The sequence below is a fragment of the Leptosomus discolor genome, chromosome 1 (genome assembly GCF_034619465.1).
Source record: "Leptosomus discolor isolate bLepDis1 chromosome 1, bLepDis1.hap2, whole genome shotgun sequence".
In the NCBI taxonomy this organism is placed as follows: Eukaryota; Metazoa; Chordata; class Aves; order Leptosomiformes; family Leptosomidae; genus Leptosomus; species Leptosomus discolor.
Genome location: NC_141391.1, coordinates 74,921,885 through 74,939,585, shown reverse-complemented (window position 1 = coordinate 74,939,585; position 17,701 = coordinate 74,921,885). Strand labels below are relative to the sequence as shown.

The 17,701-nt window shown below is 37.7% G+C and overlaps 1 protein-coding gene across 1 annotated transcript in view; it reads left to right on the top strand.

Annotated features, from left to right (window-relative positions):
• The window catches only part of OCA2 (OCA2 melanosomal transmembrane protein), a 177,199-nt gene that overhangs the window by 36,735 nt on the left and 122,763 nt on the right, over positions 1–17,701 (top strand). The window contains exons 6-8 of the mRNA XM_086482209.1: positions 50–207; positions 1,876–1,958; positions 2,311–2,464. Of these exons, the coding sequence (XP_086338335.1) occupies positions 50–207; positions 1,876–1,958; positions 2,311–2,464 (395 nt within the window). The remainder of the gene's footprint in view (positions 1–49; positions 208–1,875; positions 1,959–2,310; positions 2,465–17,701) is intronic.

Here is a 17,701-nt window from a genome sequence, read left to right as displayed (position 1 = left end):
CTATACTAATTTTTAATTGAAATTTACGCCTTAACAACTTTATTAACAGCTATGAATCTGACTGATTTTCGTGATTCTGCTCTGTTGAAGTTAGACATGGGAGGCCCATTTGTAGTAGATGTAGCAGATCAGCAAACAGAGGAATACGTTGTAGTACAAATCAGCCAGGCTGAAGATGCTGGATCAAGGAGGAGACGCCAGCAGCCGGTGATGGTCTTTAAATTTTTTTCATATTTTTGAGATGTGTTCTACCACCTGTATTTCCATCACCATTGTGTGGATTAAGTGGTCGTGCTTTTCCCTGCTGTGAAGTGTGTCAAGAGCAGCATTAGAAGGCTTATTCTCATAGGCATAAAGTGGCATTTTCTTTTGCCTCTATAAGGCTTCCTTTGGCTTCTTATATTAAAACTTTGTAAAACTTATGCTCCTTGACTGACACTTAGCATGGAAGTTCTTGTGTTTAAAATTGGTAACATTTCAAATGTTGTCTTGAAAGGAAGAAACAAGTGTGAAGCGCCTTTTTGCACCCACTGAAACACATTTGCACATTTTGTCACAAATTGTTTTCTCAGACGTGTCACATTTATTTGCTTTATTTCTCTTAAGGCTTTCTCATTGTTGATGCTGTTTGTAACAAGTTCCTGATGCTCCATCCTAGAGAACTTGGTGAAGGAGGATCTTTTAACAGCCTGTCATTGTATATTGCTGAAAAATAAAAATAAGCTTCATCATTTAAAGAACAGCATTGACATACAAACAACTGCCTCTCATTCTGTGTACGTGACAGGATAGCCTGCCTCTACCAGGGACTGCACAGCTCAACGATGCTATCAGTATTCACACTTACACACAATCTCACAGTCTGCAGCAAAAGATTAGGCCCACTACCTCAGCACAGTGAACAACACCGTAATGGCAATTACTTTCTTAAACCACCCACTCCCGTGATGAGGAGTCTGCTGTAGCCTATGATGCTGTCAGTGATCCCCAAGCAGCCTTCATGCTGCTGTGGGGCAGCCAGCGCACAGCTGGCTGCAGCAGCCCACCTCTGCTGGCACACCATCCGTGGTCTTGACATGGCTGAAGGAGTAGGTAGCCAAATTAACCTTTACTGCCTGCATGCTCCTCGGGCATTTCTCTGTGTCAGATATTCCAAGCTGCTGATCAGCAGTTTTTATTCTGCACTTTGTTTCCTACAGGGTCAAGACAGGCTTAGGATTTAGGCTACAATTAAACAAATTTGAAGGGTTTTTAAAGTTCATCTTCTTTAAAAAAGAGACAATATCTGTATCAACATTTAAATAGTGAATTTGGCTAAACTTGCATGACTACCAGTGTGTAGTAATGTGCAAAGTTTCAGAAAGTGTTTACTTTCTGAGATTTTTTTGTTTCTTTTTGCCAGAAGATCAGCAAACAAGAATTTTGTTTACTGAAATTCTACCGTGTCCTCATCATAATGTCTGTGGGTATGATGTTGTTCCTGTGCTTTTTATCATCTGTACCTCATACATGTTAGTTTTCCTCCCAGGCAGTCTTTGACAGTGAACCATATTGTTGTCTCTGAGCCTAGATGCCCTAGATGTTCCTTACAGCCAACGCAAAGTGTGATTTGGCGTTCCATCTCTGGAGCACCTCCTGGAGCTGTCTTTCATTTCATTGATTGAGTGAGGGATTGAGGATGAGTTTTCTCCAGCCTCAGTGCCTGAAACATACCTAATCATGTGGAATTAATTTAGGCTGGTGTGTGTTATGCCCTGTCCATGCAAAATTCTTCTAAATGGACGGGAGAGAGAACAAACGAAATAAAACCCGAGATCGGAGACAAACCGCTTTCATTGATTTTCACTAATATTGCCAAATGTGACTCTCTTGCAGATGGTATACAACTGGTCTCTACCCTTAAGTTCAAGAAGAAATCAGCAAATCATCACAACTAGAACCTTTCAGATATCAAACAGGTTGGCTAAGAGACTTAGAAACAACCCATTGAAGTAGTAATTTACATAGACTTGAATATGAAGGAATAGATAATGTTTTAAAAATAATCTATGATTGCCTGTTTCAGAGAGGCAGGAAAGAATGACTTTTTGCTGCTTTTTAAATGGATTTACAAGGCTGGGTTTTACTTGAGTTACTTTCCAAACAATGCTATTTAGTGGGATACAGTGAAAATGTTTGGAAAGTTGCTTGCAATTGTAAAGATATAACACATATACGTATATTTAAAGGTGTTAGTATAAAACTAATGCATAAATAAAACTAACGGCATTTCATTCCAGAAGTAAGCAGAACTTCTCTTTCTTTCACCAGAGGCACCATCTTCATAAACATTCAGGCTTTCCTACAGGAGCCTGAAAGTGTTCCTCTCTCCATGAAGCATCAATACCTTCATGCAAATATAGAGGCACAAGTAACAATTGCATCCGTTATCTTAGTAGGTGTCTACGTGCTGATCATATTGGAAGTAAGTGAGTTTTGTACTTTGATTTTATTTTCCCCCTACTTTGTAAATGGAGCACAAGGAAGGGTTACATTTTTGGGCTTTAATATACTTTAAAAACGCATATATGAATCCTTGCTGTGCCACCAGTGTTGCTAATGGCATGAATAAGATATATGTGAGGAAATTGTTCTGAATTGTAACTGATTTTGGCAAGTTGTCTTAATGTTACAGTCATCTTATGTATTTTCCTATGAGGACCTATTTGAGTTTTAGTATTTTAACAGGATTACAGTTTGGCTGTGAGAATAAGTTTGGGTAATAAAAGGTGTGGAAGATCTGGTTTTAAGCTAATTATTTTTTAAGATAAGGTAAAGGAAAAGAAAGCTTTGGTAATTCCCTTCTCTAAGGCAAATTCAAACTACGAATTTAGTGTACTTTTAAAAGGTTAAACTGTGCACACTTTTCAATGAGTGACATTTAGAAATTCTTTTACTGTGTTATTTAAAAAGGAAATGGAATCTGAGTTAATATGAAGAAGTCAAGGGACAGGGAACTTTAAATGTGTGTTACAACATCATTCTGAAGCCTTGAGGTACCAAACTCAATGAAAATGCATTGCATCAGCACCCAGGATGGAAAGCATGTCAGACACAGTGCAGGACTCAACTGACTTCTCTGAACTGAATACACTTACTGTCTGATTATCTTGAAACAGATATGGGGGGGAAACTTTTTTTTTAAATTCATGTGAGCATCCACACTGTCAAGGAATTCTCCAAGTTGAATCACACCTGATTTTTGCTAATACGAAACAGAGGAGAGAATCAAATCAAGTCTACAAGATGAACCATAGTAAATATGTCCAGCATGCTCATTTTTCTTCCACGTCCCTTGTGTATTTTAAGTTTTTCATCCTGTTACCCATTGAAATGGTAAGATAGTTGAACACGTTCTAATCAAATATCAATAACGGGTGCATACAACATGACAGATGCTTTAGACGTTTAGATTACATCGTTTAGCAGTGATGATTTATTTATGAGGCTTAAAATGCCTCTATGTACTTTATAAATGAGCAAAGAGATATAATACTAAATATGGAGGGGGATTGGACAAGATTTTACCATAAATACATGTAGGCATGCAGCACAGCACCAAAAGAATCTTAATAATTTTACATGCAGCTTTCATTTGCAAAAAAGAGCAACTATGCAATTGCAAAACGTCAGGTTTTTAATGTATGTAAATGGTGGTTTTATGTTTGCATCCTAGAAAGCTGCTTTGGAACAATTCATGTGTTGGAGGAAATAAAGGCTTGAAAATGAAAAGCAAAGCCAAGGAAAGCGTGCATTTTCCCGTTGTTTTTAAAAAAAGCGCTTTAAAACAACTCATTAACTTATTGTTTCTGTGAAAAGATCAAGGAAAAACTTCTGTTGTTTGCAGAAACATTACTTCTGCAAATTCAAAGGTAGAAACAGATACTTATAAGTAAACTTTTTTTAATTGTAAAATGTGGAAAGTCACCTATTGCATCATGATAGCTTCTTTCTCCACAGCATCTGAAGGAATGACAAATGCCACAACTCGAGTAAATTTTGAGCTATAAATATATGTGCTGGAAATAACTAACGTGGAAAAAAAACTTGACTGTTATTTGGTTCCCTCATGGATCTCTTGCAAGAGATGGATGTTAATATTGTTAAAATATGTAATAGTGGCTTACCTTACATTCAGTGTTTGTAACTTTAGTGTCTGATGTCTTGCTTTCTCAACACATTGCACTCCCTATTCCATTAGCAGTTATCACTGTTAGAGAAATCAATTGGTGTTGCTGCAGGAGCAATCTCTCATGGATTTTCATTTTTAGTGTTGCTGCTCCCCATCTTTTATCAGACTTTATTAGCTTCTTGTGTTTTATTCATTATCACTGGTCATACAGGTTCAACTTCAGACAGTGTGGGCACCCAAACAAGTTTTAGAGCAATATTTTCACGTATTTTCTTACTATGATGAACAAAGAGGAAGCATTTTGTCTATTACAACCCACAAGACATACCCGAAGGCATGCCTCTTGCCCCTCCTGCACAGCCCTTCTCCCCAAACATGATTTGTACATCTTGTGCCCACAACCTCCTTAATCCCACTGTCCTCATCTTTTAATCCTTCCTTCTCCTTCTCACTTTGCCCTTTGCTACCTTAGTCACCAGGAAGCATGCAGGAGAACAGGCTGCAAGAGCTTCTGCCTCCTGCAGATAAAGGTGACGGGAAAAGCTGATGAAGTGTGAGGTTGCAGTTGGAAGATGGAGTGTGTTTACTGCAAACTGTCATCTTCTCCAAAATTGCACCGCTGTAAAAACACAGGGTGAATTCTACTCTGAGGCAGCTGTTTGCCTCTACGTTGGGATCAAATTTCTAGGATGTCAATGTATGTCAAGTACCAGTCCTTGTTGGTGGAGAATTCTTACTATCTCAGGATGTGCTATTCTTCAGAAAACACATTAAGCTCTTGAACTTTGTTTCTTCAGACAGTTATTTGAAGTGTTATTTCTTTTGAAACTGGTTATGTGTTGCATATTCATAAAATACAAATATGTTTCTGGTAAAAGAAGATGTCTCCTTTTCGTCTTTAATTTCTAATGATTTCTTTTTTTATGCTTACCACAAATATGGGTATTTTCTTACTTCACAATCCTACCCTATCCCTTGAAATTTTGGTATATTGCTTTTAACCCTCTTTAGATGACATCTCTTAGTTACATCTTCTGTTTGAGATCTGTAGGGTTTTAAATTTTTTTTCCCCTGTAATCATCCTTTCCTTTAGTAACTAGACATTCATTCTCTTGAAATTGATTTTTTTTCAAAAATTCATCAGTTCTCTCTTTCAATTTCAGTCTTCTGATCCCCCTTCTCCCAGAGGAGAATTGAGAAAAAAATTCTGCTTCTTGTGGTATTTTTGAATTAATCTAATCTATATTATTTTATAGACTGTAGAAAACAATGAAGTGTTTCATTTTGGTCTTGGAAGCCTACACTGCACAGGAAATTAAAATAAGTGTATGTTAAAAAAAAAAAGTGTGCCAGGTTTACTTTTGTTGATCTCATCTCTACAACCTGACCCTTCATGATTACTGAGGCATATAGGTAAGATGGGCTATAAGTATATTTTCTTGTTGGTCTACAGAGACATCTGGTGTAAAGTGCTGATGTACAGAGTTCTATGCTGATGTTGTTGTACTAAATTAGTTCACAATATATTTCAAGATAGGTTCTTTCCAGTTTTGATCCTCAAAATGTGCAGCCTCTTTTGATTGAGAACTTAAAAAAATGCGAACAAAAAAAAACTTAGAAAATTTTATTTTTACACTTTTCTGGACCAAATATCTTTGTTCTTTCAGCTAAGTGTGCATTTTGTCTTTTGCCTTCTTTAATTTCCATTCTTTTTCCAGCAAAACCTTTTCGTATATATATAACTAAAGTGACTATTTACACCTTGTTTGCTCTGATACAATAAGCAGTGGTGTATGGTTGTTTCTGGTGGTACAGCATAGTCAAGGGAAAGTAGTGTGGATAAAATCTCACTGTTTCCTCTCTGCATTCCAGTAAGATATCTTTGATTTCTCCCCTTTTGCCTGTATTTGTGTACACAGAGAATGGGATAATACACTGGTTACCCTGAAAAGATATGTATCTGCCTATCTATATCTTAAAATATCTCTTAATATTTTAAACTTTTATTGGTATTTAGAAAAGTTTCTTGAGTTGTTAAAGCTCTTATTAGTGATTATTAACTTTATATTTGCAGCTTATGTTGGAGATGAATTAATTAGAAATGTTAAACATTTATTATTAAAGGACAGAGCTCACTGATTTGAATGAATAATTGTGTGCACTTGTCCAATATTTTCCTTTAATAATATTTTTTTGTGTTGTGGGTTAAAATGGAGTGTTAGGTGTTTATGATACTTAAATGAGCCAGCAGAAAACAATATGAAGGTAATGGCCTTTTAAAAGCTATTTTATAAAACATTTTATTTAGTCAGGAGAAAAGGCAGAATAACATTCATTTTATAAAATTAAAAAAAGAAAAAAAAAAAGAAACTATACCAGTAACATATCAATTGGCAGAAAAGGGATACCAGCAAGTATCAGAAATTCTGTGAGAGCCTCCATAGGGCTTGTTTTATCACAGTAGCTATCACTTAGTTTCATATCCTGTCTTATAGCCCCAAGGAAGATCATGCCAGGATCTTTCAAATGGCATTTTAATGATTTGACATCTTGAATAACATTTGCATGTCTGTATTCCTTCTTAAAACACAAATACTTGAAAGTACAAGATCTGGTCTTAAAAGTTCTAGCTTCTTACTAGCATGAAATATGAGCTTATAATCACAGTTTTTATTACTTTAATGGAAGTGGAGTGTCAGTTTCTCTCCATATTACTTTTCCCTTATTAACTAGCTTAAATTATGAATAAACATCCCATAAGCTTAATTTCTTTAACTCAAGGCAGAGTGATTTTTCATAGCATCTAACCAGCAGAAATTAGCTGCAGACAGCAAAACTCCTATGTGGTTCAGTCTGACCCTTTTTCTAGCATTGTGGGCTGGTTGAACCAGTGTTTCGTCACAGGAAGCATTTTTACAAATGAAATAAGATGTTTGTTATTACTGCTGTCTACGCTCACACAGTCCAGTTTTTGCTTATTTCCAGTAATGAGGCTATTTATTTCCACACGAAAAAATTATGCTTCAAAGAAGGAATAGGAGAATAGAAGAAATAGTCACTGGTATACGAAACACGATACTAAGTGATGCCAATAGGCTAATCTTAAGGGAGAATTTTTCCGATGAGGAAAGTCACAGAAACTAGTGATCAGCTTACTCAGCATGGTTTCTCACTTCTCATCCATTCTCATATTGATCTGTCTTTAAATATAGACAAAGAAGAGTGTGGATTAGAGTGTGCCCACCTTCACATACATCCTACCAAAAGATTGGTAGCGAAGGGACAGAAGAAAATCCATAGCCTTTATTGGAAAAGACAGTGTAAAACAGAAGATTGTGGCTGCTGCTCTCCCTGGCCTTTGTGGGAGAGAACATATTCCTTCTGCTATTGCTTTCATTTGTGCTAGGATGGAAAAATTGTGAAGAGGAATTAAAACACTGCTATAGGAGTTGGCACAAAATTAATGGCAGATAATCAGAACAAACCATCTATCCTCCCTGGTGAAGAGTCCAAACCATACTTCACTGGGGCAAGAACAAAAGTTTGCCCTCATCTGCCCTCCTGTCTGGGTGAGGGAGGGAGCAAAAGAGCCCAAGATTGGCGCAGAGTGGGAAAACCAGTGCCCCTGGGTGTGCTGGCCAGCTTTCAGCAAGGCAAGGATGCTCTCCTGCACACTTTTCCTTTCTTGAGAGACTACTGGTCCTGACTGGGGGAGAGAGAAGTCTGCCTTGATATTGTCTTGATTATATGCAGCGTTTTACAGTGAGGTAGAAATGGAGCCAAGAGGTAGGGCCTGGAGATCAGACTTCCCAGCCCAAGGCAGAAATTGTAAATGTTGTGAGTCTAGGGGTTGCACAGAACTCGAGTCCAGCATAGTGAAACCTAAACCATAAAATCCATTACAAGAGCTTAGCTTGAGGAAAAATCTGTCTCCCTTTGGAATAGGCTGGCTGCGTCCTTCCTAAGCAGCATGTGGTTGTAGGTCTGGTTTTGAATCCTCATAACCCTAAAGCAGCATTACCTTTCAAAAGTCTACTCTTTTTTTCTTCCTTTTTATTTCTTTTTTCCTCCACCTGAAAATGTGCAATACAATGAAGGCAGACTTGAAGTCCCCACAAATAGCACTTTTAGGCCATAAACTGATAGTGTGCATTGGGAATGGTATCAAGGCACGTGGAGCAGATGGAGGCAGCAAAGCCTGCTGAGACAGGTCCTGGAGGACTGGATTGAACAAGGTGATCCAGACGTAGGGTGGATTCATCTGTCCTGTCCCCCAGAGTGAATTATTCTCCAAACAGTATGCTAGATATTCTCCCAGAGACAGCAGCCCGTAACCGAGCTAGAGATTAAGCAGTATGGACTATCAAGGCTTACCATCATTCCCTGCATTTCTCTGATTTAGATGGAGGGTGTGACCTCTGTGCATTTTGAGAGGCTCAAAATTACTTTCAAGCAGCTGTGCAGCAGCATTACAAGGTGCTCCTTATGAGAAGCCTTGGATCAGTACCCCTGAGGTGCAAGGATTTCTACTGCTTGTGTAGAGCAGAGACCCTGCCACCAACGAGGAGGCTCCAACAGCACCGAGCCAGCACCAGTTACGTAAACTACAGTAATTTTTACCTGCTGCAACTGCAACAAAGCAAGTGTAAAGGAAGCAGAATGCTCTAAGACAAGGACAGGATAAATTTAAATTCAAACAAAAATACAGTATAACAGCACAAGCTGGGGCTTGTTATGTTATAACAATGGTTTTGTACTATTAATCCAACATGAATATTGACTTTACACTGGCTGTTTCCTGTCTAATTGTTAGGTCTATCTTGGTAGAAGTCTGGCTCTCCTCTGACTATGTGTGTTTAAGGAAAAATACCTTCTTTTGGGTGCTATAGTACTTCTGTAGCACATAAGTTGCCTTAATTAAGAACTTAACTGGAGAAAATTTCCACTGGATGGTGCTGCTTGCTATTCTAAGGACCTGGTAGGATCGTCGGCTTTAAAAGATGATGTCACCCAGGCTCCACTTTTTGCAGAATGTTATTTTTTGATATAATAGGAGTCATATTTTAAACACTAAAGTGTAAAAAATTATTTCCAAATGTCCATCTTCTATTTTCTATTGTCTTTTAAAACTAATTTTGATCTGTATTTTGTTCAATTTGTGAAAGACTGTCGAACACAAGTGTGTTGCCCTGCCTTGCATACTATGTATATTGTGGGTTGTTTTTTTTCCTTTCTGTTTGAGACAGGCAGTAGAACATTAAATTAGCTTAATTGAATGCTACTGTTCAGCTTCTACCCTGCCTAAGGCAACCAGAGGGGTAGAAAGCCATGAAGTCTTAAAATTTTAACAAGTTGTTAGAACAGACAAACACTTCTAATGCACAGAAACAGGGCCGAGAATCACTTAGCTTCTTTTGGGGTGTCAAATGATGTCTTCCTTCAGCAAGAGCAGGGGCAAAAGTGAATGAATAAACATGAGGGAGTGTAGGGGGCAGGCTTGGAGGGAGATGAGATGGCATGGTCTACAGAGGAAAAAAAAATCCAGAGAAGAAAACTGGAGTGAGAAAGAGAGAAGATGTCAGGGATGAAAGACTCACCAAATGAACTGTTGGCTAGAGCAGAAAACTCCCTGTAAATGTAATGTGAGTGCTGCAGTTTGCCGTACTGTTTTTCATTGTGCATGGCTATAATTCTGTATGGTCATATCACCCTAATATTAAAAGAAGGCTGACAAAGATTCGCACAGGAAAAGCAAAGTAATTTTGCCCTTTACTTTTGTGATTTTCTCTGTGCAACTTCTTTACTAGAGATTCACAATCTCATTAGTCTTGAGGATGTTGAGATAGCTGGGGAAATATAGATGGTGACATCTTCTTCAGAAAATATTCTGATATGGCAAATACAATGAGTGTCTTGCAGTCCCCGCGAATGATGCTTTTAGGACACAAAAAAGAGGGTGTGCATTGGGAATGATATCAAGGCATGTAGAGTGGATGGAAACAGCAAAGCCTGCTGAGTTAGGTGCCGCAGGAATGGACTGACCCTTGCAAAAGGGTTTTGCAAGACTGAAAGTTTGTTGCCAGGTTAGCCTGTTGATAAACAACAGCTTTGGTCATGTCAGCCCACAGCAGTAGTCTGGTTTATCATCTTCTAGGTAGCGATATTAGTCCTTTTCTGGCTCATGACCAGATCTCTCTACTGTAGTCATACAGCAAATGGGTTTTGTAGCTAAAATATTACAGGAGTGAGGTGCCTTGACACATAAAAACGATCACCATCCTGTCTTTCCACAGAGCTTCACTTTCTATTAATCTGATCTGACTCAAGGCCCTGATTTACAGAACATCAGCTCATTCATCTCTGTGTGCCTCTATCCATTTTCACATTAAGACAGAACCCCCAAATTCATAGCAAATAAAAAGACTCAGTTTTAAAATTTGACTTTGAGGGGCTCTCAAACTATCAGATGTTACTGGATATTCCCCTTCTGGTGTTTCCTGGAGGCGTATAAAAATAATTTTCTTACATCGGAGCCATCCCAACAGGTAGAGGCTGGAAAACTCCTGTCTGTGGCTGTAATAATATAGATATAGCAGACCCCTCTTTCCGATATAAATATTTGCTAGGTACGATGCTGTACCTTTTTCTTCCTAGTTCTCAGTAGTAATATTCTGATGCAGGAGGTTGTTTCAAAACCAGACACAACTTAGTAGTCAAGCAGTCATTTCAACCCTCACCACATAGGAATAAACCCTCTTCTGAGTCCTCAGGCCAACATCTGTACAAGTGCTGTTTCCCTCCTTTCTTCCTGGCTCTACACTTTTTTCTCCGGCTTTGCTTTTCCCCCCAAGTTTCCAAGGCATGAAAATGTAAGGGTTTCAATAGTCTTGTTCATCTCATACAGTAAGGGTATGTTTATGCTTGCATCATTTGAGGGCTACTTTGAACCAGTCAGTTCAACGTTCCATACCAGCATGAAGCTTTAGCCCATCCAGTTTTCTCTACAGAGAGCAAGCAGTGATATCACTGAGGAGGAAAGCTCATAGACAGTGAAGAGATTGCAAATTGTACACATTGTTCATTCAAAGCCTTTGATAGAGCTATGGAGTATCAAATACTTTTGCAGAATCTAGAATCGGCTTGTAGATTTTCTATATAGAAGAGGGGAATGAATTAACAGAAAATAATTTTATCTCCTTAAGTCTCTCTCTCTCTCTCTCTTTCCCCCTCTCCCCCTTCTATGCATTGTGTTTTACAAGTAGAAAGAATTGATGCCAGCTGGTGAAACTTACTGTAGTTACTTAATCATAGAATTTCAGTGCTCTTTCTTAGACAAAACTCTCAAGATATCCCTGCCTTCCTATTTCTTCACCTGTTCAGTGAACATACCATAGGAATAAAAGTGGACTTACACAGATATTAACTTGTCTTGGATACCATGTAGTATTACTTTTAATCACCTTCTGTTTAAGATAATCATCATGTGTAATGTCACCTTATACTTTGAAACATTGCATTAGGAAGTGGTAAATTGCTGTCTTCTATGCCTTTCCCTAAGGCAGAGTTGTTTATACCATGACTTTCTCCACTGACATTGAATCAGAACAAGTAATTTGGCACACTATCTGAGTGAAAATGGATGTTATAGCAGAATGTCACAGATGGGTGCTTTCTTACCTTGGGGTTGTGTAGATGTTCTTCAGGAGTTACACAGTTTGCTGTAAAATCTAATGTTTCTATTTAAAAAACCAAGTCTTTTAGCGTTGGGAATTTGCCTGTGAAAAGAGCTTATTGAATGTATGCGGAATGTTATTTTCACAGAGTTACAGGGAGCAGACATTTATTGTGCAATTAATAACAGTGCATGTTACTACTAAAATATGCAGGTAACGTTTCCAAGTCCACAGACCTCTCCAGTCGGTGCTCTTAACTGATCTTGGGCACATATTTCATGCATATGGCAGTACTATTATACTGAATCACCACTGAACTCTTGTAAAAGTGAGTAAGCTGTTGGTCCAGGTTTTTTTTTTTTCCGAAGTAAGACATATGTATGCACAGTGATGCAGTTTTGACATATTTTGACTTACAAAACTAGATTAATAATAAGATTCCTAAAAATTTAACCTAGCGTAGTCTCATTTTATGATTCACATGTCTGCATGTATAGAATACAAATAGATAGTGTCCTAACATACAGATGAAGATACAAATAGCTGTTCTTACTGTCACTGATTTTTGTGATGCTTGTGGTGACTTTGGGATCCTTGATGCACATCATCATTCAGCGGCTGAACCCTACATGCTTGCCTCAAGAGCTGCTTTAGTCCACCCCTGAACACTGCATCGGTATAAGACATACTTCTAAACTGTGTCAAGCATCTCTCTTTTGCTTCATTAAAATCCCTGCAGAATTTGCTTTCTACTGCTTAACTAAGTAATTCCAAGGCAATTAATTTTCTGTTACCATCCATTTCGCGCTAGTTGTTGAGATACATCCCCTCTAAGGGGTTCCCATGTGCTGGGAAGAGCGCCCTGTGGCTGCAGAAGCTGCAGAATTGCTTCTGCAGAGCTTGTGTAGGGAGCAAACTGAGGGGAGGAGGGTGAGGAGGTAAAGCATTAGCTGCCATCAGCAGCTGAAGGGGAGGTATGTTGCTATGCCTTCACTAACTGCTACTGGTTACACAGTGTCTTTAGTACACACGAGCACGAAAAACAAGGAAAATATGTTTGGCTCCATTGACCTTTTTCTGTTGTTCTGGTCTCATCTGTACCTGACTATATCCTGTATTTCTAGTCTATTGGTTTATATTCTGTCCAAATTGTGCTATTTTCCAGAAGTAAAACAAGTTTTCATGAACTGAGGATTTGATGCCATTCAGCTTTGAAGGGGATTTACCACGGGGCAGAGTTCAAAGTATTGCAAGGCTTTTTTGACCCATGATGTTTTCTAACGTAATCCCAAATTTTCAGTTATATTTCTTGACAGAGTTAGAAAAAATTACCTAAATTAGTTAGCTAAATTAACATTATTTTTCTGCAGATTTCAGTTTTGATTTCAGCTTCTCATATCAGTTTCAGACTTCAGCATTAATTTTCCAAACTGTAAGTGGATCAAATACGTGTAACATGAAAGACTGAATTTTTCTCTTTATCCTGCTAAAACAGCTGGAATAGTCCAAGGCAAAGGGGACGATCAAAATTTATAGAGTAAGTGACAGCAAGTGATAAGATAATCTCCATCAAGGGGTCTGACTGAGGAACATGTTTCCAGAGGCAGTCAGGCTAATACTGTCTTGATTATATTTAGGAAAAACAGCTTCTTTGTCTTTGAAAAAGAGCTCTTTCACTTCTGAGGATATCTTCTTTTAATCCAATAAACCCTTATTAAAAAGGAATAGACATAAAACATGAAGTCAGAAAAAAAGCTTTTCTAGAGCAAATTTTGCTCCCCTTCTCTCCCTCCTTGTCCCCTAAGAATAAAGAATTGAACTAGAGACTTGACTTTATAAAGTCTAAGAGGGATCGGCTGTTGATTTTATAGGGAAAGTCTCAGCTACTCTGGAGGTAGGTGAAAAATGCATAAAACACATATGTGGATATAGGCTTGGGAATAACGTCCTTCTGTTGAAATGCAGAAATGATGCCAGTCTATCAAATGAAAATTAATTTCTCTGTAAAATCAGTAGTTTAATGCCACAGGATTCACTGGAGAGAAAAATGGATAAGAAATGAATTGAGGCTGCATTTGAAGCTTTACATTAAAGTCACTGACAGTCATCTTTTAACAGCAATTTATCACTTATAAAGAAGGACTTGTGGAAATAAAATATTTGGTATGATGTATCATTTATCAAATATCTTCAGAAGCGGATTTTGGAAATATGCATACCCTGGATTTCGGCTGGGAAATGTATGCTCTGAAATAGCATACAGGTCACCGTTCAATTGGCTTCTAAATAATTTTCTTTTACCTCCTGGAGCACTGTACAAGACAGTGTTTGGAATTTTGTATCATTTTTATGATGACGCTGTTGCAGTCTACCAAAAGATTTGATGAACTTTCTGCAAACACTCCAAAGCACTTTCAGATAGACAATTAAATTTAAACCTCAAGAAGGTCTAGGTTTTCTAAACCGAGTTTGTATTATAGGCTTGGAAATGTGCATCCTTAATTAATATCAAGCACAAAGACTTTGTGGCATACATGATTTGAGTTGCTTTCATTTAAAGTTAACTCCTGAATTAAGAGTATAGAAACTATCATACAGAATCAACAATGACCACATTGTGTTTAGCACACAGCAGGCAATCATAAGACAAACTTTCTACAGATAATTATAAAACAAATTTGCTATAGAAGCTTTTCCCAATCTTTGTTCATTCTGGATTGACCCTGTAGCATGGCACTATGATGTTGCTATCACCATACCCACATTGTTGATGTTATTTTCAAGAGCCTCCATTGTTGCAGTTTTGGATGTTTTCACTACTTATATAAAATTCTGTAAATATCCATTCCGTTTTTTGAAATATCTTCAGCTCTCAGCTTAGTGATATCCTGTATCAGTGAGCTCTACGACTGAGTCATGCATTGTAAAGAGTGAAATCTAGGCTTCATTGTTTTCAGTAGTAATTTGGATTGAGATAACTGTCCATTTGTAAAAGGCAAGCATCATCATTCCTGTTTCATTAAGTCAGAAGCTAGGCATTCTTCAGATAAAAATAAAGATGATGTTGATGGTGAAGATGCCCCTTCTGCAAAGAGATATAACGTTTGTAGTTGCGCTGGGAGGTGGGGATCTTTAGCATGCGAACTAATAGATTAAAAGCTTTGTATCTTCCTCTTCTGTTCCGTCTTTTTTGTCTCAATGGCCATTGCTTGTCCTTTTATGAAAACTTTCCAGGAAATAAGGCCAGGAACTTTTATAAGAAGTGCTAAACTTAACTGAATCATTGAAATGTGGGGGTCCAATTGCGGGGTGGAAGACGTAAGAGCAAGAATAAAGTAAGGGATCACTCTGGCATGTCGCTTTGACAGAATGAGAAGGGTAAAAGAGGATGGGAGCGTGTGAGGAGGTATTTATATGCGAGAGAGTGGAAACAGAAATGCAGATAAGAGACAAGTTGGAGAGAGAATGAAAAATGGGACAGAAGAAGAGTTGTTATGAGATGTTCAGGATGGAAAGAATTTTAGTGTTGTTTTTTTGTCAAAGGAATGAGCAATGCATAGCTGAACAGTGGTCCAGGCAAGAGTTTATCAGTGCTGAGAGATGGATTTTGAAAAAGAAATGAGAGAGAGGAAAATCTAGGTACCATAAAAGATCCACAAGAGGTATTGATTACGTCAGTGTCTTTGATGAGGACGTGTTGTGCTGAGTCTTGTACATGAGTTCAGTTGCCCTTGCTACCGAAGTGACTTTTGGCACACCATTTCCTTTTGTTTCTCTTCCTAGCTTGTAAACTGAAAACTCTACCCTGTCTGACTGATGCAGCCAACCCAAATTTACGATCTTACAGCTAATTCCTATTTGAAAGAGAAACTTGTTATGAATTGAGGTTCTGTCAGTGTAGTTGTCTTTGCTTAGCAGAGAATGCACAAAGGTATCCACTTTCACAAGCATGAGAAGGATCAGGTGAATACAGTTGATTTGTCACTTAATCTTTCAAAATGTCTTTTCAGAAGTCCAACAAATTTCTCAGCTTTCCTGGGGTTAAATCTCTGTGTTGATTTATTTCTGAGCTCTTCCAATTCTGCCTGAGCTCTTGTTTGTGGATACATTCTGAGATTTCATTCTGAAATGATACTCAACATCCTATCAGGCTTCAAAAGGGTTTGGATCAGATCCGTACTATTTTTCAAAAGAATAATAATGGAATTTTACCTAATATAATGCCTTCCAAAAGTGTATCAGATGGAACTGTGGTTCGAAGCGTGTCACAGCTTATAACCTACATCTCTTAATTTTCCATTTGTAAGCTTTTAAAAATGCCTTTACAAATATATTACTTATTTGGGATTTGCTTTATGTGAAAAGAAAATTAAAGAGTAATTCATTCTTTCCTAAACCTTCCCAAAACTCAACTTTTGAATACCCACATGCCTCAGGGTTTACAGAAGTCTGCTTTCTGTTACTGTATAACTTCCACATGGTAGTTTGCCAGAATGAAGAGTTTTACATTTGACAAGTTATTTGTAATAGAGCTTTGCGCCTGAAGAGTCTTTGTTCATTCTTCAGGATATACTTTCGTATATTTGTCTTGAAAAATCACCACGATGACAGATGACTCCATTTGTACAGCATTTTTTCTCATCTTTCTGCAGAAATTAAAGCAAATTTCACCCATAGGTGACAGCAAACTCTTGGAACCTGAAAATGCAGTCAACGCAGTGTATGTAATTAAGTATATAATGGTGACATCAAAAATGCTTGTGTGGAAATACGCAAAAAATCCGAAGCCAACCAAATCTCAGAAAACCCATGATATCTTTCTGAAAACTGCAGAAGAGCTATCTAACATGGGTGGTGATTAGATGAGGAGAAAGCCTTCAGTCTGAGGGTGGCTGAGGATTCCCCAGTAGCTTCCCCTTGAACTTTGCCCTGCTAAGAAGCTTATCTTCCCTAACTAACATCTCTGCTTTGTCTCTTCTATTGGGAGAGAACTGTAGGGTCTAATTGCTGCACCTTGTCGGCAGCCACAAGAACTACTGAAAGTTATTGAATGCTTCCCATCTCTGCAGAATCAGAAGGGCCATACATATGCATTCATGTCAACGCTCTGAAGCTGGAAATCAAAGATAAGATAGCAACTTATCAGTCACATTTCTGTGGGAGCTGGTGGGAGCTGTAATCTGTGCTATGTGCTTTTGGGTCATTAGGGCATAAAAACCTTGGTCTGATCTGCTTTATCATTATGAATAAGTTATTTTCCAGTGCATGTTGAAGAAAAACATAGAAGAATAAGACAGATTTGTCTTTAGACTCATAAATTAGTCATTTATATATTTATTTTTCTAGTCATTTGGTAAATTGCTTAGTTGTTTACCATTTACTGTTGAAAATTTATTTCAAAGGAGAAACACCAAAGCCAAATCTTTCCTTTTTTTCTTTTCCTTCACTGGCAGGCAGGAGGGCCTTGAGATATCCACATCCTATTGTTTCTTATCAGCAAAATATTTCTTATAAAATTAGCAGCAAATGAAATATTTCTAGACTGCCTTATTTCTTTCTCAGAAATAGTTCTGACTTGTGTCTGAATAATATTTAAACACATTAATAGTAAATGCTATTAATTAGATTCAGTCTTTTGTAGTATGATTTTCATTAATTACATTCTTATTTTAACTGAGTTATTTTACACAATCTGTGATCTTCCAGACATGGTGGATTAAATAACTACAAATGAACACTTGGAGGAAAAAGCACATTTTCAGGGCATGCTTGCTCTTGTAGTTTCTCCTTGAAAATTTTAAGTGCAATCTATTAATTAGATACATAGATGTTGACAGATGTCCATATACTGCAATAA